Below are 25,645 nucleotides of genomic sequence, written 5' to 3' on the forward strand. Positions count from 1 at the left end.
CCATTAGTGTAGAAATTGCTAGAGTTTATTTCTTCCATGCCAAGCAGTCGATTGTGCATTGTTCAATCATAACACAATGCGAATCAATGGGACTCACTGCCAAATTATCGAATACGGTCATAGTGTTTATAAACGACGTAATTATTCTAGGCTTTGACTTGATTGGTCAAGAATCTTGACTCAAGATACTGTACTGAACAAAAACGTTACATCTGACATTCATGCACTAGAGTCCGACTCTAGTAAAGTGATCTTAATTATGGTATCATCAGATACCGTTAGCGGAGGTTTTAGTCAGTTACACCAAACAAAGCACCATAACAGATTAACGGTCATTTGGCCCCTTATTTTGGGGAATGCAGTGGCATTGTACCACCATTAAAAACTTAAGCTATATTTCACGGTTCCCCTCAACCGAAATAAAGTTTTATTTTTGGGTACCCAAAAAATGAGTCTTGATATGGATGAAGGGACCCCTAAGGACTATAAAACAGGTTTCCTTCACTCCAGGTCTGCTGATCTCCCCATAGTAAAATTTTCAAAATTCGTTTTTAGAGGCATCTATGGTAGGTTTTCAATCTTTTTTAGCTTATATTAAGATCTCTGAGCTCAGAAACAGCTCAGTGAGTCCGTCAATGAATTTTATGGAAGAGAAAAATAATTCATTCATAGCCGCAACACTAATTTTTAAATTTTCGTCAATTCCGTTCTGCGACTCATAAATCGACTGCAAACCATTGACTAACATCTACAAACAAGTTCGGAATGTGGCTTAAACTAATCTACAGATGTCTAAACTTAAATACAAAGAAAGAAAATTTGCCAAAAAAATGTTTTGTGGTCGTTGCAGTATGTCAAACTTCGCCGATGCTGATTTTTCTTACTTTTTTCCCAAGAAAAGAACCTTCGAAAGTAAATAAAATGTTATGGGAGTGTTTAAATAAGCTGAATGGATCACGGACACTAAAGCAAGAAACAGAATACGAGTCTAAAGATCACATTTCTAAGTTTAATCAATTAAACAAAGAATAGTATGTTACATACCAAGGATCGCGTCGCTCCATCCCTGGACGTTTTCACCACCTGGGTCTAAAACACACCTTTTCGATCCGTGGTATGTATACTATTTTTCTTCCTGGAGTACCAAAGTCACATTCCGAAAAAAACATAACAACAGATTTGCACGCCATATTCAGCTACGATCTCAATACCACATGCGAGATCGCATGCGATATCACAAAATCTGATGCGAGATCGCATTTAATATCACATGTGTAGCATTTTCATTTGTTATAGTACATGACACATCTGGGAAAGAATAAAGATAGGATCGAAAATGACATAAGCGGAAATGAAAATTGAGAGAAAAAAGTGTCGGAGAATGTTGCTCTTTCGGTACTAAATTTGGTGAGCGAATTCATGTAAATTTCAAATCATCCAGCAAAGAGTGATATTATCTCGGATTATTCAAAAAACGGTTAGTAAAATATTCCTGGAGTTACCACGTATTAAAGGGACTCAAATTCAAATGGCTTAACATAAAAATCAAAACGATGGAGTGAGAGTACTTCCCGGTATACTAATATTACACTCTAGAGGTAATTAAGTAAATTTGTCAAAGGTTTACAAGGTTTTTTCAGTTTTATTGGATCGAAGCAACATATTTAATTTGAATTTTAATAAAAGTTACCGAATTTCCTTCCATTTTAAGTTTCGAAGTTCGGCATACTAAAGTGTAAATACAATTTAGGAAAGTTTAATATAATTTATTTAATTGTGTGAACGTTTGTGTTCGTTTGTATTTACTTCAAACGTCAAATTGCGACTTTTAAAACACTCCGATAACATTTTATTTACTTTCGAAGGTTCTTTTCTTGAGAAAAAAGTAAGAAAAATCAGCATTGGCGAAGTTTGACATACTGCAACGACCACAAAACATTTTTTGGCAAATTTTCCTTCTTTGTATTTAAGTTTAGACATCTGTAGATTAGTTTAAGCCACATTCCGAACTTGTTTGTAGATGTTAGTCAATGGTTTGCAGTCGATTTATGAGTCGCAGAACGGAATCGACGAAATTTAAAAAATTATTGTTGCGGCTATGAATGAATTATTTTTCTCTTCCATAAAATTCATTGACGGACTCACTGAGCTGTTTCTGAGGTCAGGGATCTTAATATAAGCTAAAAAAGATTGAAAACCTACCACAGATGCCTCAAAAAAACGAATTTTGAAAATTTTACTATGGGGAGATCAGCAGACCTGGAGTGAAGGAAACCTGTTTTATAGTCCTTAGGGGTCCCTTCATCCATATCAAGACTCATTTTTTGGGTACCCAAAAATAAAACTTTATTTCGGTTGAGGGGAACCGTGATTTTCATGTAAAACAGAGTACTTTCTGCAGCTGACCACTATGATCATTTTTGCTTGAAGTGCGTTGGCTATATCAGAAATTCTGATTTTTTCTGCAAAACCCCCGTCTCTGTTTTGAAGCTCAAATAAATTTTTGCAGAGTTTCTTTTGAATTTGGCAACAACGTGTCAAGCCAATTCGAAACCGGTCCAGCTGTCAACTGACAATACATGACCAAATTCCTTAATCTGTCGTAGCAGTCTATTTTTTTCAAAGTCACGTACCCATCGTGTTCAAATCAATCTGGCATTGTCCTTCATCATATCAGTCTATTTCTTTCCCATCGTGTGAACTTCGATCTTTCGTGTTCAAGTCTGGAAGTTTTCCTACAATCTTGAACGGAATTGAAAATGTGCGACGAACAAATAATGGACGAGAATTTCGGAACGCATCTGCAATTAAACGATTTGCCTTCAGAGTTGTACGATGAGATTTTCAAGTATCTTCAAATGGACGATTTGGCAAACATGTCTCTCACGTGCAAAATGTATAAAGCATTAACGGAGAGCTTTTTCAGTCGATTCTTTCGGAGCGAAGTAATACACATCTTCTCGAGAAAAACCGTTAGAATAGGCCAGAGATACCAGATCCGCTTTCGTCAGTGTATTCGATCCGTTGAGGTCGATTTTGAAACTGTGGATTCAGTCAACGCGACGTTTTTATTCATTCGAAATAATTGTGCGTCGGATTTGCGATCGTTGGTGCTGTATTCATACGAAAATAAGAGCGGAGTGGAAGATATTCATGTGGACATCATCTTGGATCAGATTAAAAATGTGGAAATTTTATTGGTTAAAGATGTGTGCCCCGGCTACCTAATGAAACATTGCAAGAAAATTCACACGTTAGGAATTTCAGCTGATGACATAGATGCAGATCGGAACGATTGGTTCAGAAATTGCAATCCCAAATTAGAGACTGTGATGTTGTCCTATTGTCTGCGTGATGCAGGTTCATTCACAAATTTCCTTCGAGTTAATCCCCAATTGAGTGCAATCGTTTTGAAGAATAATGACTTGGGTATCGACAGTCTCTGTTCGGCAGAAATCACATTGGATTATGCGGCTGTGCAACTGACCGATCAAAGCTCACCTTTATTGGATTTGGCCAAGCTCAATCGAAGATCAATGAAATCATTGGATTTATTGTTATCGAATGAACACTACATTTATCCCTCATTCGACTTGGTGGCTGTACAGGCAGCATTCGACTTGGAGGTAGCTGATGGTCTACATTTCGTAGCTACTCGAGAAAATTCACACATTTTCGAAACTATAGGAATTAAACGGCACATTAAACGTTTATGTATTGAATTCGACAACGACGAACTGACGGTAAATATTTCCGAAAGAATTGTCAGCGCTTTCCCAAACTTACAATGCTTATGGATTTATCGTGGATTTTCTGAAAGAAATTCCATCACTGAATTGATATTGCCAATCGTCAGCTTCGCAAAGAACATAAAGGCGATTTTTTTCGTCTCGTCTAAATGTGACCGTATATCAAAACGTGACGCAGTCAAACTGAACACAGCTCGCTCAAAAACGACGAATGCTTCAAAGGTCAAGATAATTACCGATGGCTCTGTTTCATCGAAGCTCAGTTTAGTCGAAATCAACCGCTGCCAACGTCGGAACGTTTTCTGTCCTTTATGTCATGAGTCGGTGATCGATTGGGAATTACTGAATTATGTCTCTGAAGCATTCTAATGAAGTGAGATGAACATTTACGATGAACTGGATATTCATTTAATTAAGCTAAACATATCTGATGTTACATTTAATAGTGAATTAAAATTATTTAACATCATTATGGTCAATTTGTCTCTTATTTCCAAGCGAAACTCACTAAAAACTTGAAGAACTCTAAGAAAATTATTTCAGCGAATCCATAGATCTAACCAAGACAGAGTAAATACCATTAGGGAGTACTTGATTTGACTCGAATTAGCCAATCCAAAACTCTCCAAATCAATTATTTCTCTCTTCCATCTCTTCTTTATGATGGATAAGTACTAAACCGATTCTGTGTCAAAAAAACGTCCAACTTTGTCCTACTTGTTCTACTGTTAAGCGCAGGACACTTGTCCTTGTTATTTTGCGTCGCTATGAGAATGGGTCAACCGTTGGGGTTGTCTTTGTTAGTTTAGTGATTCAACGTATTCACACATTTCGTGTGAATAGCACGCAAAACTGTTGGACCTACACTCACTTTCCAAGAATGAGAAGTAGAGTATAAGTCACAGTGACAGAGTTGTTCTGTAAAAACGGACCCCTCTTTGGCTCAACGCTGGCCATGCTATTCACTTGGATAGTGTTAAATTTCGTAAAATATTTCTTGTTCCCATCATTCTGAATATTAGTTATGAAAGCCTTAAAATTGGTATTTGTCTTAAGTCAAGACTGAGTAAAAGTAAAATTACGTAATTATGTCGGGCGTCATACAGAATGAGTCCTAAAATAAACAGGAAACACCTGTAAAAAAAACGCCAAAGGGTGAGGAGTAGACAAACGTAGAATAGGTATTTGTTCGTCGAGGAAAAAAATTAAAAATTTCATTTCAAATGTGTTGTTAGTGACGAAAGTGTTTCAAGTCGATAGTCACACGAGAAAGTAAAATTTCCACCTTTTATCAAGGTCAACGCAGCGTTTTTCGCCACAAAGGCTTCCGAAGTTACAGCTGGGCTGTAAGGCTGTCGAAGGGACAAAATTACAAATTTTTTTCGGAATTTGGTCGCAAAGCAAGGTTTGCATGAAAAGTTGATTTAAAGATCATTCACTTGTAGCCTTTCCTTCGTTCGGGATAAAACTTTCGAAATTTCTTAAAATCCACTGTCCGTAAATAACTGTTGCCCCCAAAAGAAAATCCTCTCCTAATAACATCCTCAAATTCGTTGAAAATTCACAAACAATATTCTTAAAATTTTAAGAAAATCATTGAAGATCAAAGTAAAATGCTTGAAAATCCTATGAAGCCGACACAAAAATCCTTGACGGTAAAATCTCAGAAAATCAATTGAGAATATTTTAAGTAGAAACTGACAATATCTGCCCCTCGTCGAATAGAGTCAATTGAAGCAAAAGACAATGGAATGAAAAACAAACTTTTTTTTAAATTATAAATATCGGATTTTTGTTTGTTTTTATTTATAATACAATTCCACAAAATGGATTTACCTTAAAAATATTAACACTATTTCAATAGATTTTTGATACAGTATGTACAAAGTTATGACAATAACATCTACGACACTGAACTTTTACAGTAAATTGATTTTTTGTAATTTTTTTTTTGTTTTTTAATTTAATGTTTAAATTTTCAAGTTATTGTTTTAATTCATTTTAGTGTTTAAAACATATAATTTAACATGAGATAGATTAAGGGTTTCTTGTTTGTAATTTCACTTAATAATGATTTCATGTTTTCCTTATTTCTTTCTCTCTTTTTTGTAGTTTCGATAAATTTCTTTTCCCCTTTTTACCGTTGGATTGATGCTTTGTGATTTTTCTTTATACTTAGAATTTTGCATATTTTCATAAAAATTTAAAGTTCCCTCTTCCGGCTATGATAAACGTTTTGTTATTACTTCTGTATTCAATGAATTACAAAATGATGGAAGATCATTTCTTTTAAAACTATTTGTTTGTTAGGCTATGTAATGTACGGTGTCATGTAAAATAAAACCTTCAATTTACCAGAAAAGAAACACAATCCAAAATAAATAAATTAGGGAATCAACAGAGTATCCTTGCTATACCAAGTTCATGTCGGCTCTAGATGTTGTGGGGAGTGATCAACGGTACACTAAAAAAATCCAAATTAAGGCAAACTGAGCAAGATCCATTGTTAACCATTGAGGAACCCTTGACAAATGTTTTAAAAAAGGAATCTAACGCAAAGAGATGGTCTCAGTTTTGGTTTGAAGTCACTTTACCCCATACACTATGTAGCCTTTAAATAGGTCAAGTGTATTCTATTCAATGTAAATTTCAAACAAATTACACCTTCCTGCATTGTATCCGACATTCAACATTCGTCCAACGTGAGAATCAACGACTCGCAAGAAGAATAGAGTTACTATTCTGTTGATATACCATTGAGACCTATTTTTTTTAGTAAAGCAATGATTTAGAATAAGAGAATATCTAAACTCTGAGACGACGAGTAAGTGTTTTATATATAATCTTTTACCCGTATTCTGAATCTAACTTTGGACTTTGTCAAGAGTTATATTAGTTTTGGATAAATGGGTGAAATGCACAGAGGAGAGGGCATTAATTCCATAATAAATAGACTCCCGGATGAGAATAAAAGTCTCAATAGTTCGAAATCCGCTAACACGCCTAAAAACACAATAAAATTGAGGCTACGGTTATCATATTCTAATCAGACTTTCATTTTACACTAGAGCTATTACACTGATCATTCCAACAATCTTCACCGCCATAAATTCGGCATAACGAGTTCACTGATTGTTTCTCTGATTAAATGAGAACAAAATTGAAGAAAAAAAAAATTATTGCCGTTGGACAAAAATACGAAATTGTCGCTGATATATTTGTTGTATGTAATATTAATGTGTGGAAGCGTGATGTTCATCAACAAAAATAAGTTTAACAAAAAATAAGAAATTTCTCTTTTAAAATATTCACTTTCGGAATGACTTTTAGCGTTCAGTATGGTTGCGATTTATTTTTATTATTAGAAAAAAAAAAAACAAAATGTTTGCAGCCACAATTTGACTTTGAGTTTAAAAAATTGTTTTTCTTTTTACTTAATTTATTTAAATTTAAATTTATTTATTTATTTTTTTAATTCTTGCGTTGATGATACAGACATCCGAATTAGATTTTTGTTAATAATTTTTATTCTCCTCTTAGTACAATAATTTTTTTTTATAAAAAAAAGAAGAAGAAGGAAATAATTTGTTTTTAAAACAATTCTCCTTTCTCTTGAATATTTTTTACTTTCAACTTTAAAACCACTCTATCACTTAAGTATTTTAATTTTTTTTCTTTAATATATTTTGGGATAAATCTATATGTGTTAAAGTGTCTATTTCCATTTTTTTTTAAATTTTTTATTTCTTTTGTTTTATTACTATTGGCAAATTTGTACGCCATGTGGTTGTTGTTTTCATTTATTTTGTTACCGATAATTTTTTTTGTTATATATATATAGAAATCTAGAGATATTCCATTATGCACACATTTCATTTAGTTTTCTTAAGTTCATCATTACATAATTGTTGCTATAATATTATTTTTTTGTTTTATTAAATTTCTTTGTTTTTATTAAATGATTTCCTATTTTATTGTTTACTTTAATTATTTTATTTCTTTACCTTTTTTTTGTTACTTTTGTAATTTTTTTTGTACAAATATTGAGTATTTTCCTCATACTTCGCTCAACTTCCCATAATTTTTACTTTTTTTTTTGTTTAATCTACATTTTTCTTTATTTATTTTTAATAATTTGCTTCTTTTTATTTATATTATTACTATAGTTTTCATTTCTTTGTTTTTCATTTTATTAAATTAATTTCTTTATATGCGTTTTTAAAAATACTTCCCTAAAATGTAAAATTTGATTTTAATTTGAATCTTTTTTTTCATTATTTAATACATTTACATTTTACATTCAGTTTTCTTTTTAATTTAACAAAATATAATTTAAGTTTTTTTAAGAGAAACATTTTCCATATAAAAAAAAATTATAAAAAAATAAAAATCTTCGTCACTTTCTTCCGCGTCTACTACTTCATTTCCATTTTATATTTCCATAATATTGCAAATCGATTTTAAAACAAACAAAAAAGAAACTTTCTCTCCCTTCTATTTAAAAGTTGAAAAATGATGTCCAGAACAAAAAATATATTCAATTTAGTTAAGAGTTATCCTCGTAATGTTTAAAGCTTTTAAAATATTGTTTTTGTTATAAAATGCAAAGTTTTGTTTATTCGTTTTTTTTTATTTGCGCGAGTAGTAACTTACATTTGTAAGAAATAAAGAGCGCGAGTAGTAACTTACATTTGTAAGAAATAAAGAAATGTGTCCCTTAATCGCACGAACTTTCTTTCGATTAGTGAACGGGAGACTGTAGAGTGTGATGGATATTCCAACTAAATCGTGACACTTGTAACGATACAATAATTTGAATGAAGGTGGAAATTATGATTGTCACAAGGTTTTTTTTAGAATTTCGAATAATGTTACAGAATTTATCGAATGATTGCAGTGATAGGGGACTTATTTCGTAGAAATAAGCTAGCAGTTTCATACTAAGGAGCTTAAATAATCATTTGACAATTTTATACGTAAGTAGTTCAATGGAAATCAAAAAGGAGAAATGAACCTCCAGCGTCCACCTACGCTTTGCTTGATGCAAAATCAAAATCTAAACGATAGGTCATCAAGAACTTGAATAAATCTGGATATTTTGCCTTTTTGTAAGATGGACATACACTTTCTTTTTACAGACGAATATATTCGGGATATTTTTCAGTTGTCAAAGTTTTAACCGTCAAATATGAGAATAATGTCAAAGTACGAATGATTTATTTGAGAGAATAAGCGCGAGATAGTGCATGTGTGGTCAGATAATATGGTTACATCCTTCAGTATTTGACATTGTTCACTTAAAACATTGAAAAAACGAAACACACTGTACCGAGACTGAGTGCCCACATAAATATCAGTTCCTCGCAAGGCAACAGTTTCAAATTTCTACAATAGTTTTCCTATAGTAAAAAAACATGTTTAATGACTACCACCATTGAACGCTATGAACAACGGAAGTAGCCTTAATGTATATCTTAGCCGTCAAACATCCTGAATCGGATTTGGTGCCAAAATGGAGGAATTTCAGCCCAAATAAAGAGTGCAACCGAAAAATAAAGTTTTCGTTGATATAACGTTGGAGGGAGTGTGACAATTCAAATTTTTATATTTTCAACTTCTCAGGCACGACAGGCTCAACCGCTCAACACAGCTTGTATTTTTCAATTGCATTCGTCATTTGGCTTTAATATTTTCATTTCGACACCAATTTGGATTTTATAGGAAGTGTAATGTCTGAAACCTGCAGACCAGAGCCTATTTTTAGGGGCTTAATTCTTAAAAATTCAATAAAATTCATCAAAATTCTATTGAAAAAATTCCTCAATTTCGAAAATAGTCCCTTTGACCCGGATGGACCTGCTATGCTAAGACAAGTCGTAGAACAAAAAGTTTTCGTATCGGATTTCATTTAACAATATTTTAACCCTTAAGACTGAGTGACTGATATTCCTGAGGGCTTACGGTTGTAAAGGCATCTTGATTTTTGGAAAATTTGAATCCACGCCATTAGTCGTATAAATTTATACGTCAGAGAGAGCTTTTTTCTCCTTTGTTACGATCTGTCAGTTTTTCTATTTTGCGATTTAGTATGGAAATGAAAACTAAAATTGAGATATCTTTGCTGTTTTGGAATCGATTGACATTAACAAAATAATAAAATATAAAAAAATATTTTCACACAATCTGTTAATGCCAATGGATTTCAAACACATTTTAAAGCATTTTGGTCCAAAAAATATGAAAAACCACTTAAAACAACAAAGATATCTCAATTTTAGTTTTCATTTCCATACTAAATCGCAAAATAGAAAAACTGACAGATCGTAACAAAGGAGAAAAAAGCTCTCTCTGACGTATAAATTTATACGACTAATGGCGTGGATTTAGTTGAAACAGAAAAATGATAGATGACAGGTGTGACTGCTGCCACGAAAATGCAACATTATTCGCTATCAATCGAAATACAGAAACTCTCATGTGAGGTTGACAATCAGAGCCGTATGGACAATGTATTGTTACGACATTTTCCTAAACTTAAAACAGCAAAGATATCTCAATTTTAGTTTTCATTTCCATACTAAATCGCAAAACTGACAGATCGTAACAAAGGAGAAAAAGCTCTCTCTGACGTATAAATTTATACGACTAATGGCGTGGATTTAGTTGAAACAGAAAAATGATAGATGACAGGTGTGACGGCTGCCACGAAAATGCAACATTATTCGCTATCAATCGAAATACAGAAACTCTCATGTGAGGTTGACAGTCAGAGCCGTATGGACAATGTATTGTTACGACATTTTACTATTAAACGATGACCTTAAGTAAGTTTACAATAATAGTTCGGGTGATCTTTTCACAAATTCTATTTGCATAAGACTTTTTTCGGCGAGACATAATACGTTTTGATTAGAAGTATTGATTCTCAACTAACTCATTGCACTAATGTCAAACGGTAAGGGATGTTCGTTACGTAATTTTGATTCACATATTCTTTAGATAAATTTCGCGGATTTGTCGGTTTGAAATTTTAAAATGAAAATAAAATCAAAAAAATAAATATCTAAAAGTCAAAAATATTAGCGTGTCCTCTCTTGCCCGGAATACGGACGCGAACTCGCCACCTTTAACGTAACAACTTGGAACAGTTTTTTTTTTGTCAACATAACTTAATGCACGATAAAACAAGTGGAAATTATTTACACGAAACGAAACGAAAAAATAAATTTGAAAAGAAAATAAATAAATAAATATTTTAATATCTACGCTGACGTTTTATAGAGACCACACACATAATCCATATTCACAAATCACAACAAATGTTTAGCTGTCTCCAGCTACACTCTTCTTTTTCGTTATTTAATGTAATGTTAACTAAATGTATGAAACTTGCCTGTCGTATTTACAAAACTATCATCTAACCTCGCATTCCTTGCCCAGCGGAAGTGGCTGACATCCCTGCAAATTAGTTCCGCTCTGTTGGCCATCTGTCGGTGCCAATTCACCCGAAGGATGTTCCGTTTTATCGTCACTATTTTTGGAATTGCTGGCAACTGGATCCGGCAATGCGTTACTGCGGTTAGGTCCGACTGCTTGCTTTTGGTCGTCACTGCTTAACGATTCCTTGTTATCCACAACGTTATCCGTTCTGCTATTCCCGTCGCCCTCATTCAATTTACTATTTTCGCTATTTTGTTTATCACTTGAACTGTCATTTGCCTGGTTGTTGTTAGCCGCTGTACCAGTATCGTCGTTCGGTAATTTCTTTTTCTTTTCATTACCAGTGGCACCACTTTTATCACTTTCACTGGCCATCACATACCCTGCACCATCCGATTTTCGAGCGATTTTCAATCGAATCGGTGTGATTATCCTATCGTCCGACGTGCTCGCACTGTTATTCAATTTCTTACCGTCCACATCTTCTTCGCTACGATCGTCCGTTTTCCGTTTACCAATTCGAATGATTAATTTTTGCGAATTGTGCGACACATCGCTGCTGATGATTTCGGCATTGTGCTTTTTTCGCTTCTTCTCTTTCCGGCTCTCCCGGTCACCTTTCGACGATTTTGATTTTTTGGGTTTCACCACCTTTTCGGCCTGGTCAAATTCGCCCATTATTTGTTTGCGATAGCTCATGCTTTCGCGCTTCAAATCCTCCAACGAGGGTATGGGTAAACTAGCCAATCGTTTCTTCGGTGGTCGCACTTCCATTACTGTGTCCATGGAGCCGATTTTGATTTTCAGCGTCGGTGTTAGTTGGGCCTGCTTCGTCCGTGTCATTCGTTTATCCGCTGGTAAATGATTCGAGGCATTACTGCTGGCGTTGGAGCAAACACTTCGCCGTCGTTCAGGCATTTCAATTTCGTATGGATTGTCTAACAGTCTCAACTCACGGCTCATGCTAGCTTTACGCTTTTTCATATCGATGACCGCGTAGTCTTTGTAGTCATCTTTGGTCGGTATCGATGACATTGAGTCAACAGCTTTCGGTATGCCAACGGAACGAGATGCTTGGGTGGATAATGTGAGTGGCGGTTGATGGTCGGTCGGTTTAACAGAGTAGCCAACATCGTCGTTGTTCATATCCTGCGTCCAATACTGACGTAGCAACTCTTTCTTCCGCATTCTACGAAGATTTGACCCTGGCGTTCCAGTTATTGCAATTTGGGAAATCGCCAAACTTGGAGCAGACAGTAGAGGAGGAATTTGATCTAAATTCGCGTTCGGCTGTAAACTCGACGTGTAATTGTCAGGATTTGCATGTGGTCCCTTGATTTTCAATTTAAATAGCGACACCTGTGACCTACGATATGTATCAGGCTCAATAGGCGGTATTTCCTCCGGCGCTTCGATTACTGGTGTGGACGATTCTAAAGCGGGTGTTGCGTCAGGTGTTTTAGCTTTACTGTTACTTGCCTTTAATGCAGACTGTAATTCTTCTTCCATTTCCAAATCAATTTCTTGTAATGTTTGATCAGCCGTACCGGACGCAAACGCTCCAAGCAAACTATTGTTAAACGCTTCCGTGTTGGTGTTATCAAACGTGGAATTGTACGTCCGCATGTCAACTGGGGCAAGTAGTGCTGCCGGCGATACTCCATGAATTGACGCAACAGGCGACAGATGCGATTGAGCAATGGATGAAATACTGTCTCGACGAATCGGTGACGGTGGTCGTAGATCTCTCATGTCGGAATGGAATGGTGCACGGGGCTTGTGAGCATTTGAACTTGAAAATTTTGGCGACTGTGACGGTTCACGACTTCTGAACGTTAACATTGTTTCTTGTCGATGTTCGATAGACTTTTTGCGATCGCGCATTGCTTTCAAATTTTCAAAGTTTTCGCTATGAAGATCCTCGTCGAAATCGAGATCATAAACTGTGCCAGACAAATCGGTCTGAATGTTCGTTACATTTTCGAATTCTTGCAGCACTGGAATCGGTACATTATTTGCCGCTTTGCCTCGTCCTCGACCTCTCGAACGTCCGCCTCTTACAGTTCCAGTAGCACTTCTTGGACCACGACCACGTGCTTTAGTTGCCGAAGCTTCGGTTGCAGCAGCTGCTTTGCCTTTGCCACCACTACTTTGATTTTGCAGCTGTTGCTGGCGCAGCAGGTCAGGATTACGTGGGGATTTGCCGGGTGATTTACTCGGTGATTTAGCCAACTGTTGCTGTATGTTTTGGGCTGCCTGTTGTGCGACGAATCGTGTCGAACGTTTCAGAGGCAACGTTTTCAATTCACTCTCATTGTACGGCACTTTAACACTGGCAGTTGGCGTATTGTTGATGTTTTCCCGGTTATGCAGGGGAAGTTGTGGTTGTTGTGCATCGCTTTGATTCGTTGATTCAATCAGATGAGTTTTGTTGGACTCTGTAGGAACATTGTGATGTGATTGACTGGCATCGGTGTGTGATGTAGTCACTGACAACTGGGGCGTATGTGCTATTGCTGGAGACACAATAGCTGCAGTTAATGCCATATTGTGTGATGATGATGTAAATGCAGCACCGCACGGATTCGATGGATACGTCACTGAGCTATTTATCGAAGGTGTAATCAAACCGTCCTTGTTGAGCGCTGTGGACATTTGCGAATGGACAGATGATGCTCGAGGTATTTGATTCGTAACAGCCGAAGAGAATGATTGATGATATGAAGTCGGTGGAAACAATGCTGTACCAGGCGACGGAAATGGCATCTGAATATTCAGACCAAGCGGGGGGAACAGTGATACAGGCCCGTTGTAGTGGTTTGAATTGTTCAAATTGTTCAGATGAAGGTGTTGACTCTGTTCATGGGACTGTTTCTGGTAGTGCAGCGAAGAAAATGAATGAACGTCCGTTGCAGTACTGGAAGAACGATCGTTCAGATCACTTGGCTGTTGTTGGTTTAATTGACATGGTGGACGTTCTGGTTGCAGCATTTCCTCCTCGTTACACTCGGATGCCAGGCTTGGTGACGACGATACCGACCGCCTTGTTTGGATCATTTCGTTCTCCGTCCATTTATCATTGAACGAGCGAATGTAGGGTAATCGATCATTTTCGTCAGAGTCTCGAATCATATGGCTTTCCGTTCTGTACTCTGCTCGCACGGACGCACTGAATGCTTTTTGTTTGATAAAGTCCTGTGAAGCGCTCAGGTCAGATTGGAAACTGGATTTGCTCTTGTGATCGTCAGCATTCGAAATCATCTCGTCAGCAGACGATGTTATGTTTGATGACTGAGATGATGGTGGAACCTAAAAGAAATATTATTTTACATTAGTAATAAGGCCAGTGCTGAGGCGTCAGAATAAGGCCAGCACAAATTTGTGGCGTTAACTCACCCATCGTTCGTCCGATGGAACAGATATCGTATGGTTCAGCTTGTTTTCCTCTTTATTATCGTCCCGGTCAGCATCATCAACACCATCATCGGGCCTGATTTGATCACCTTGCATCGGTTCACTCATCTTACCAACGTTAGAGATTTCATTGCACGTGTCCATCGTGTTGTCGGGCGATGTATCCAGTTCAATGACTTGTGGATCATTTTCGTTGACTCGAACCTCGTCCGGTTGTTGCTTTTTGAATTTCTGTCTCAATTTGCTCACCAAATCCATGGACTCTTTGGTACTGTCCTCTTTAAAGTCTTGTTGAAATAAGTTGTCCACCGGGAATGAAAATGTAGACAAATTGGGCTGGATATCCGTTGTGGGTATTGAAAAGTCGGATCTGCCGAAATTGTTGTCGTCGAAGGGAATCATAGGTTGATTCGATTCTTTAGTTTTTGACGGTGAGAACATCGATTGTTCTTCAACTTTTGCTTTGTCATCGGTAATGAGATTGCTTGTCGCTTCAACATCGACGGATTTCAGTTCAGTGGCTGTAGGCGAGGGTTTCGTTTCGTTGAAACTACTCAAATTAATGCCGACCTTTTCGTCACCACCAGTTATATCAATAATTTCGATGTCAACACTTTGGGCAGCTTTAATATCGACATTCTGATGTTCCATATCTCGGACTGGATGACCCGATCCAGCTTCTGCTGTCGGCGAACTTATAAATTTCATGTCTCGTTCGCGTTTGCTTAGAAGCTTATCAAGATTTCCCGTACTCTTGTTCAATTTATTGACAGAACTGTGCTCAGCCTTTCGTTCGATAATCTCTTGTTCCAGTGAAGGTTCCGCTGATATTAATTTCTTGTCCGTTTCCCGTTTCTTAGGAGAAAGTTCACAGGACTTGCGGCTCTCTTTTTCGAATGACGTGTTGTCGTAAATATGTTCGACTGCTTTAGCGGCTTCGTCAACTTTATTTGAATGTCCTTCGGATTGTTTGGTTGGTGAGTCATTGCCGGCAGATTTTTGCTCGTTAAGTAAACTTTGTTTCTGTTTCGTAGGTGATGATTCGCTGGACTTGCGTTCGTACGGTTGTTTTGACTTTGTAGGCTTGCTGATCTCTTCTGTTGCGACCACTGTAGTTTTGTCAGCTGTTTCGATGGTTTCGCTTGCTGTCTTGGTACCCTTAGCCAAATTTCCCGATCGCAGGTCAGCAGATTGTCGTCGATTACATGATATACTTGATCTTTTGCCACCACGGCCAATTGATTTTGGAGTCGTAGGTGTTTTAGTTGATGGCTCATCTCGTTTGAAGGTTTCGGTATTGCTGGCACTTTGATCCAATTCTCTGTTTGGCTTCTTGTTGTTAATGTCTTTGCGACATTTTTGAGGCGTTTGCTTGACTGCTTTAGCTGAACTGATGCTGGGCTTTCTTTTTCGCTTTTTATAAGATTCCGAAGCATTGCTCGCGCTGCTTGACTCTGAATCACTATCTGACGAATCATTGCTCGTGACAGAGCCAGAGGATTTTGAATCCTTGTTAAGAAAGGGCAAGTCCTTGGCTTTGTCACTTTTAGCGTCTTTGACAGAATTCTTCGCAACGGTACTAGCTTCTTCATCTTCGCTATCGGATGACGACGAACTGGATGAATACGACGACGACGAAGAGCTCGACTCTGAACTAGTCCCACTTGAAACAACCACCGATTTCTTTTCGTCTTTCCGACTTGGTACGGTAGTGGGCTGAGCTTTTGGCTTCTCCTCCACTGTTGCTTGTACATTTCCTTGTGAATCGGGAGCCGGTTTCCCCAGTCCACTTTTAATGTGTTCTGCAGCTTTTTTAGCGGCCTGTCTCTGGGGCACGTATGCAACGAGAATATCTTTGTCCACCGTTTCCTTTTGCTTTTCCTTAACATCAGCAACGGGCTCAACCGATGGTTCTTTGTCTTTGGTAGGCGTTTTGAGTTTTTGTGCATTTTTGCTAGGCCGACCTTTCGGTCTTTGTGGAGTGACAGGAGCTTTCGTTGGCGTTGAATCGGGCTGTTGTTGCGTAGATTCCTTTTCAACATCTTTTGCTGGTTCTTTGAGGTCTTTCTTCTCCTTCTCGTCGTCTTTTGTGTCCTTTTTAACAGGACCAGCAACTGTTGTTCTCATCATATTTTCACTAGCTTTTTTAGCTGCTTTCCTTTGTGGCACCACCAGAAGATCAACGGAAATATCGGAAGGCTTATCCTTTTTGGTCTCGTTTTTCTTGCTTTTGCTTTCCGGAGGTTCACTTTCCAGCTTCTCAACAAATTTATCTTTGTCCAATTTTTTGTCTTTCTGCACCGTATGTGACACCTCTTGTGTCGAATTGTTTTTCTTGTTCTTCACTTCTTTAACATCCTTAGCAGGTTTTGTTTCTCGTTCGTTTTTCTTCTTTGTCTCCTCTGCTTCTTTCTCTTTCACATTTTCTTTGGGCATTGGTATTCGTGGCGATGTTTCCTCGTCCTTATCTCGGAGAAGTTTCGCTGAGTTTACATTAAACTCTTTCATAGCTGCCTTTGTACGGAAGGAATGCTGCTGAGAGTCGCTGGCCGTATGATCGGTCTTCTCCTTATCCGTACTTTCTTCACTGTCTGAATAAATTGCCGTCAAGATTTTCTTTGTGTCTGCCGCACTACCGATGTGTTGACCGCTGCTGTTTCGAATCGGTATTAATTCATCACTTTCACTACCCGACGATTTGCTTCTATTCAGTTCGCGTTCCATTTGTCGCAAGGATCGATTTTTTGGTGTCCGCTTTTCATTCACTAATAATTGATCGTCATCACTGGAACTGTCCAATGTCTTTTTCATTCGATTTATCGAAACGGCACTTATGCGTCGCTTCCGTCGATCCGTCTTCGTAGCCGTATCTTTCTCGAGCGGTTTTTGCGCGGTCTTCTTGCGAATCGACGGTGTCGTCGATTTGGAGGATTTTATCGATTTTGTGGCATCAAAATCACTTTCACTGGAAAACGTATCATACACCGAGTCAAACATTATGGACGACATCGGCATAGACGATACCGACACCCCATTTAAGTGAGTTCGTTTGTTTGTCGACTGGGCTAATTGTCTCTTTCCTTTCAATTGTCCGTTAAAGTCAATATTATTCACTCGGTCATCGGTCGGAGAAGACGATGCTGATCCCGAACCGGTTATGCCCGATAAAATACTTTCTAATTTCAATATAACACTTTTATCACTTGAATAAGCTTTATCATACACCGATCGAACATTGTTCGCCCGACACACCGCTTTAATTACGTTATCGTCCAATTTGTTCGATTTGATTTCGTTCAGTACGGACACTTGTTTGTGGAACGTCTGTTCGCGCATTTTGAAAAACGATCGACTTAATTTCTCTCGTCTACTGACCATATAACACAAATTTCTAACACGTTCTAAGTCCTGTCTTAGATGCACAAACATTTTCATTTTTTCAATATCGGCCGGTTCATGCTTATGTTCCACCATATCGACGTCGTCCCATTTGTGCGGTATCAGCGATTCATTGCGCAGTGACTTTCGCTTGATGATCCAGTAGTTGTAAATGCAGTAAATTGCCTCCTGATCGACGTCCATTAAATGGCAACTAATGTCCCGTATATTCACATGCTTCTCGAATTCGGCCTCGATTTCCTGCACACGTTTTTTCCGCACAATTGTCTTCTCTTCCGATGTCATGTCGCGACGTTGTTTCTTCCGTTTGGTGTCTTCTTCGTCCGATCCCGATTTACCCGCATTGTTATTCGATGGACCCTTGTCCTTTTTGCTCTTGTTCAAACTGTGCTTCTGACAGTACGAACGCAACTTGACGCCATCCTCGGCATTCTCATCTTCGATGATTGCACGCATCTCCAAACCATGCTGGAATGCACAGGTAACGTGATATGCGGTTTTACAAGTTTTCACCGAACACTGTATGCACGCGCCGACACGTTCACGGCACAGTACACAAATTAGTGCCCATCGACTGGCCGGAATACTCGAAATTTTCGTTATCGGTTCCATTCGATCCACCGATCCGATGCTTACTTCAGGTATCCACAGAGCGCAGGACACGTGCGCCCATTTGTGACCGGAACGTGTTGATTTCATTGCACCGCCTTTGTTGGGACAAAGCACACAGTCGGGACGTTGACCCATTGAACATGTTCGGCAAAGCCATTGACCTAATGGAATGTAAAATCGAATTAGTTGGATGTTCGTTTGAGAACGAGTTCTGAGGTTTGTGGGGATGTAAGACTGTGAGGACTTGGACCATGTTTATACATTACTCGATAAGTGAGAAAATGATGCAATGTCATTGTAAAATCAATTGAAAAATTACATGGGGCTGTTACCGACAAAAATGTATCTTGACACCCTGTCGTGCTACCTTTTCTGAACAGGAGAAAAGTTCTCGAGAAGTTAAACTGACCAACACAAATTGCTGGAAAGCCCAGAAACAATTGTGAAGTAAAGGATTGGTTAGTGGCTATAGCTAGAGCATCCGAAGTATCGAGAAGGACAACAGTTATTGCTGTAAATCGGAAAATTAGCTATGAAGCAACAAGAAAACGCTTGAATTAAATAAAGGGTAATCCACATTTCTGTGAAGAGAACAGCGTTAGTAAAACGTCCACCTTAAATTACCTCAAGACTACATTGCACTAATACAATCAATGTGCGACTCACATCAGTGAGAAGGAAAATTTACACAGCGAAACCACTCACCTGATGGTATTGCTGTGATTCCGTAGCATGCTTGATGCACACAAATGTTACAACTATCACAAAACACCATTTCGTTAGCTTCCTCCGAATCTGGCGATCGACACACATCACATATCACATTTTCATCGTACTCAATGCCTAATCCTTGCTCACTTTTCACCATTGCTTGAATTTTGTCCCAACATCGAACCTGATTTTGGAAGAGAAAAAAAAAGATTAATTTAGATCGTACACTTGACTCGGTTGTGTCAGGACTCTTTTTGATACGATTTTTCATAGTTTGACTTTCTGGCTAGGGAATCCAATCGGTGAATTTCATTTTTTTTTTAAATACCGGTTGGACTCACTATTCCTGGCCCGTCCAGTCAAGAACCGTGTCATAGAAATAGTTGGACAAAAATTTGTTTTTCAGGTCAACAGTTCAAGTTACCTCAAGTTCTTCAATGACACGCTCGAATTGGTCTTCGGTGATACTCGGAGCACCAGCTAAGGCCCGTTCGCCATTAATTATTTTTAACCATGTGTCATCGAATTGATCCAAATCGTAGGCACATGCTGCTTCAGCCATAGCCGGTGTATTCGATAAATAATGTTGTTCGGAAGAGAAGTTTTCGTCTTTCGTGATGCGAATGAATTTATTTTTCGGTCTGAAAAACACGTAACAGAAAACATTTGTGAAAAAATGAACTTCACTCCACCGCTAGTCGCATCGGCCTCGACTTACAGTTTAAAATCTTGTCGTCCCGTATAAAACGATTCATGCTGCTTCGCCGATACGGTCGGCTCCGGCAACGAATCAGGATTGACAGGCACCTGAACGCCACGTTCCCATTCCTGTTTCCATTGATCTGTAATCACCCAGTATTCATCGGCCGCCAACGGTTCCGAATCGGGCAATTTCATGGCACTGATGAGATCTTTTCGAAATAGTTCGGCCGGCGCCTCCGGTGCCGAACGATTGTATATGCTAGATATTTTCAGATCGATAATGGGTCGCGGTTGCCACGTCGACGATGTTGCGCCATCTTCGTCATCGTCTACGGCGGTTGACGGTGGTATTTTGCCTTTGGTCGGCGGTCGGCCCTTCCGCCGCTTGGTCGGTAGCGGTTCATCATTGTCGAAACGATTTTGGCGTTTGTTACGTTGCGACATTTTTTGTTTACAAAAAAAATGTGTTTTTTTTTTGGTAAATTGTTCACAAGCTGGTTTGTCTATACCACTTGGACAAAATGAGCACGGCGTCCAAAATAACGCTTGATTATTTCGTTTTTACTTGTTTGGTTGTACATAAAAGCAAACGTTTAGAATCCTGAAACGGAGAAACGTTTTTATTGCAAATTGAAAGTTGAATGTTACAGGGTCGATATCGATAGGGAGGCTACGTAAGTGCTTTAATTAGTGTAAAATTCTAAAAATGGACTGCAGCAAAAAAAAATCGCATCCATCAATCTGACGATGTTTATTTATTTACTCCGAACTCATCGTCAATACACCGAATTATTAATGGATTTTTTAATGCAATTAATAATTCACTGTAAATTATGCACTGCACAATTACCAGGATGGAAGTTTTAAATCAATTTGATATTTTAAAAACGAAGAGACACTGGAAAATTCATTTAACCAACATTCCCGTGTCGACTGGCAAAAAAATTATGTCTCTTGTGGAAAAGAAGTAAACAGATATGGTGGAATGGGTGTTCGTTCACATCCTAAGTAGATATCAAAGCTGGAGCGTCAACAACAGGTGAGCGAAAATAGTAAAAGAAAAATGCTTGTGTACCATCCGTATAACATCAGCGGTTATTTGTTTTCTAATAAGTAGTGCAACGACCTCGAAGGACATCGAAAAATAGTAGTTGGAGAATACGGTTGGAGGGTGTTCGATGTGCAACAATGTAAAATTGAATACCGTGGTAACCAATGAGAAATGATTCTATTTACCTTAGCTGGAAAGGTGGTTTGCTTTGCTCATTCTTACCGCTTCTTATTGAATTTACCGAGAAATTTACAGAGATATTTTCGTCAAAGATATTTAGTGTCACTATAACGGGACTATTGATTTTGAATTGGATCACTTCAGGCTAATTCGCAGAACTACATCATGTAACCATGGTGACGTTTTCACAAAGACTTTACTATAAACCCCCGGCTGCATCAATCGAACTAATTTCGAGTCCAATTTGAACGAATTAGATTCTTAATTGATACAGTAACTCAATCAAAGTGAAATAATTTTGAACGTTTGGGGACCTACCAATCTACAGCTATTTCAGTTACATTCTGTTAACATAAACTACTCTGACTGACAAGATCCAAACACGGTACACAGATTGAATAGAAATAAATGAAAAAAAAAATCCAAATCAATTACAGGAAATGCAGAATCCGCGAAAAAAATTGTTAGCACCCGCAGATATATACAAATTTAGAGTTATGATGGGATGTGTATTTTGGTTACATAAAAGCCCTCCAGCATATAATTCAATATTAATTGAAATTTTATACATATACATTCCAGTACGACCTGAGATAATAAGCAATAAAAAAACGTCAACAACAAGAACGAAAATTATTTTCAGCCGTACCATGACTAGTCGACCAAATTAATCGAAAAAATATTAAAAATTTAAACCGAAAAGCTGTAGTGCAAATAAACAAATCATAAATAAACTGGCACGCAAGTACCATTGCACATCCTTCATTATTAGTGGAGTTTAGATACACCCTAAACATATATACACATATCTATGCATGCGTAGCATTGGATTTGTTTTTGTTTATTTCTATTATACGACAAAAAAAACTAATAGAAAATCCTATGTCCGAAACATCGAATGGATAAACTATTTTGGATGAATACCCGACGATACTAGCGATTTGTAAATAATTTATTTGCTAAAAATGTCCAGAAAATAATGGATTTTGAAGGAGCGAACCATGCAATACCTACTCTCAACATTTTTTTTTGTACTTACTACATAATTATATAGAATGTTCAATGATTGCAGCCTTTTTCATATCTTATTGTACAATAAGCAACCTGTAAATTGAAGAAAATCCATTATCCACTTGCGAATTTGATTTGCATTTTGTGCATTCAATACAGAACGTTTTCGACTTGCAACAAAAAAATCGCATTTTATTTTCACAATTTTTATCATCTAAAAATCAATTTTTGCAAGATTTTCGGTTGTCACTCTCTTATTTATTATATACATTCTCCCGCAATCGAAATGAAATGCATTTACGAATTTTTATTATTTGCAATTATCCGACATTCACACCATTTTTTCCACAATAAATTACTGTCACTAGAACGGGCAATTGTGCCACTTCAATTTATCACCAAAATTGTCCAGAACAATTGCATTTTTGACCGATAAAAATGTTTTTTTTCGTTATAATTTTCAATATCCAAAGTGACACCAGAGTAAACAACAACCCATAAGCAGCCATCATCATCGCATAAAATCATTTCCCGCACCAGAATATCCGCGTTAATTTAATGGCCGTTCCGATTTCAATATTTTTTTTGTTACAATTCAATTAGACTTCATTGCATACCACTTTTTGCAGCATTTATTAACTATTTTGAGTAATTCACAGACTTAGACATGGCCGCCTTCATTTTGGAATCCATTTTTATATATAATTAAATCGTAAATTTCTCAAAATCATTTTGACAGATTGTAGATGGCACCACTTGGTCGTTCATCTATGGAAATATTTGGCTGTTTGGTACGTTTTGTTGGTCGATCTATTCGACGTTCACGCGGTCTTTCGGTCAACTAATCAATAAATTGTTGTTGTGGAAAAGAAATAATTTTTGCGCCATCGAAACTGACGAACGGTTGAAATGATTTTAATTTATAGTTTGTTGCACATCTTCCGATCCAATTTTTGATTGACATAATTAATTTTGGTAACTAAATCAATTGATGAAGTTGAAGTATGTACATTGCTAACTTTGATTTAATAAAGAGGGTGCATTACCTTCCTTTTTTAATGCTTTGAATAAGTTGAAAAACAAAAAAATTTTAAACTCATACAAGATTACAAGTAAAGAACTTGAGCACCGGTGAAAATAAAAGTGTCAAATGCTCGAAAACGAATACTCGCGATCTCGTTTATTTTCACCAGGGTGCTTTCATTTTAGGCTTTTTTTGGTCGGAAAATATTGTTAAACAAACTCAAATAACTTTAAGGCCAGTTCATGGTCGCATATATCGCAAAAATGTATGCGAGTATGAACTGGCCTTAAGAACTCAGAAGATAGAATAAAAATGTTGTCGCATTGTTCTGCTAGTTCAAATTTTATTATTCCCTAAGTAAAAGTTTTTCCTATTACGAAATTCGCACTCACAGTAGAGATGGTGGAGAGGCGGGTCATTGTTTTGTGCTAGTACGATTGCGTCGGTTATAAACGTCATAAAATGTCAACGCATCATACAAACATTTTTTTACGCGAAAGAATATTTTGTTTTGTTTCTATTCATGTATATAACTCAAACAATGATTTCAATTAAGAACAAAAGAGGAAAACATCGACATGAATAGCATTCACTTCACACTTTTGTATTTCTGATGGAGTATCACTCATTGCTGGTTTTCGGTGTGATGTTGATGTAGTATATACACCGAGAAATCTCTTGTGGAAATGAATAGTTATTTTCTTGGATTGCGTGCAATATGACAAATGTAATGACTTGAACTTATTGTCTGGTGATTCAATGGACACTCTGTAGTTATTATCGGGTTCCATAAATTCTGTCTACTTTGAATGCTCTAGACTCGAAGGCTTAGAGGTATAGGTATTGGAATTTCAGTGGTTCTAGATTTGAAACGTTCGGTGGAGCAAAGTAGTTCTGGAAATTTGACAATTAAATGATTCTGAACAGCACCTCGAAAAAAATATTTTGGCTGTGAAAATACATGAATTCCGCTGGAATTTATTTTTTTAGATTTTTTCCAGCTGACGCAAAATCATTGAAATTCGCTGTATTATCGATGAAACGTACCACATTTCATCAACAGAACAGTCCTGAAAAGTCCACCCCCTAGACACTTCGACAAAGAATATGGGTATGTGAGTAGCAGGAATAGTGTCACACCCTGTAAAGGTCTCAACAAAATTTTACTGGGACGACGTTATTGCTGAACTTTAAAAAAGTGTCATTTTTAAGGCTCCGGGAACGGTTTTTCTAGTATCGCTTCGGCGGTAAGTGTTCGTCATTTAGGGATGGAAGCAACAAAAGAGACAATATTTTTATTGTTTGGCTTGCAACCTCAGGAATGACGTTAAAATTGTTATCTATCATTCGGCATATAATCAGGTAGTAGAGCTAGTATCATACTAGTAGTATGACTGTAGTAATTGAGAAAATGTAAACCGATTGACCAATGAAAGTCTTTCGCTTTCATTCATTAATATTCATGATCGTTTTGGGCTATATCATTATCCAAAGCATTATCACATAATTTATACTTACATCAGCAGACAACATTGTTATAGAATGTTTTAGAATTTTGTAAGTGAAAACGGTAGGTCGAGGAAAAACCATATAGACATGTGGTTTGGTTGTTCGTTTTTTGGTCTTGAGATGGGAGCATAAAACTTGTGCTGTTTGTTGTTTTGTATTGTTTACTGATAAAAATTGTTAGGAATTTCATGATTATTCTAACTTAGGTCATTTGGGGAAAGGGAAGAGCAATGATAGGCTCTGTTAAGCTTTTTTGTTTTTGTTTTTGTTTCGGGCTTTCCTGGATGTTTCTCTTGTCTATTGCTAAAACGTAACGTTAAAAAACCCGGCTGTGCCATTTGATGATAAAGAACCTGATCAAAAAAAATCGGTTTAGCCATTAAGATCATCTGCTATCGATAGCAACGACAAACATAAAGCGACAAACAAAAGCTAGACTCCTTTTATATCGTAAAATGCATGTTTGAACAAACGAAGTAAATGATTTTGTAGCCAAAGCTTTGATCAAACACTAGACGATACTTTCAACAATATAAGGACCAGATTTTATTACCAAGTATTTAATTACGATCTATGTCGTAGCTAGATGACAACGCTTACAATTCACAAATATGTTTGGAAATGGAATTTGTAGGAAAACATATAATTCAAAGTGAATAGAGAATTTTCACAATGAAAAACATGAGATTCTTCACTCAATAGGCCGTGATAAAATGATGTTTTGCTGATGCTTTGTCTGATGACAGTTCGGGGGAGAAAATTTCCATTTTCTCTCCTCTGGTTTTATCATGAACCTTTATGGATTTGTAGAGCCGTTTCTTTTTCGATAGACGATATTGTTTC

At 37.1% G+C, this 25,645-nt stretch overlaps 2 protein-coding genes across 2 annotated transcripts; one reads left to right on the top strand and one right to left on the bottom strand.

Moving 5' to 3' along the window:
• The first annotated feature begins 2,537 nt into the window (after nucleotides 1-2,537).
• On the top strand, nucleotides 2,538-4,198 carry LOC119072479. Its single transcript, XM_037177712.1, has 2 exons — nucleotides 2,538-2,632; nucleotides 2,689-4,198. Exon 2 carries the CDS (start codon nucleotides 2,760-2,762, stop codon nucleotides 4,116-4,118), a length of 1,359 nt encoding a protein of 452 aa, XP_037033607.1. The 5' UTR covers nucleotides 2,538-2,632; nucleotides 2,689-2,759; the 3' UTR covers nucleotides 4,119-4,198.
• Nucleotides 4,199-10,975: 6,777 nt separating this feature from the next.
• Nucleotides 10,976-22,997, bottom strand: LOC119072486 (PHD finger protein rhinoceros). The gene is made up of 7 exons (XM_037177723.1): nucleotides 22,887-22,997; nucleotides 22,298-22,362; nucleotides 20,044-20,628; nucleotides 19,750-19,966; nucleotides 19,320-19,509; nucleotides 14,586-18,775; nucleotides 10,976-14,498 (listed from the first exon to the last, which is right to left on the bottom strand). Exons 3-7 carry the CDS (start codon nucleotides 20,469-20,471, stop codon nucleotides 11,163-11,165), a joined length of 8,361 nt encoding a protein of 2,786 aa, XP_037033618.1. The 5' UTR covers nucleotides 20,472-20,628; nucleotides 22,298-22,362; nucleotides 22,887-22,997; the 3' UTR covers nucleotides 10,976-11,162.
• Between the last annotated feature and the right edge of the window lie 2,648 nt (nucleotides 22,998-25,645).

Source organism: Bradysia coprophila, chromosome II (assembly GCF_014529535.1).
Source record: "Bradysia coprophila strain Holo2 chromosome II, BU_Bcop_v1, whole genome shotgun sequence".
NCBI lineage: Eukaryota > Metazoa > Arthropoda > Insecta > Diptera > Sciaridae > Bradysia > Bradysia coprophila.

Excerpts from the sequence above, each read along its gene's own strand:
- LOC119072479 (XM_037177712.1), top strand. The coding sequence starts at position 2,760 with ATGTGCGACGAACAAATAATGGACGAGAATTTCGGAACGCATCTGCAA.
- LOC119072486 (XM_037177723.1), bottom strand. The coding sequence starts at position 20,471 with ATGTCGCAACGTAACAAACGCCAAAATCGTTTCGACAATGATGAACCG. Across the intron at positions 19,510-19,749 it reads GTGTCATTGAAGAACTTGAG|GTTCGATGTTGGGACAAAAT; the intron begins GTAACTTGAACT and ends TTCCAAAATCAG. Across the intron at positions 18,776-19,319 it reads AATCACAGCAATACCATCAG|GTCAATGGCTTTGCCGAACA; the intron begins GTGAGTGGTTTC and ends ACATTCCATTAG.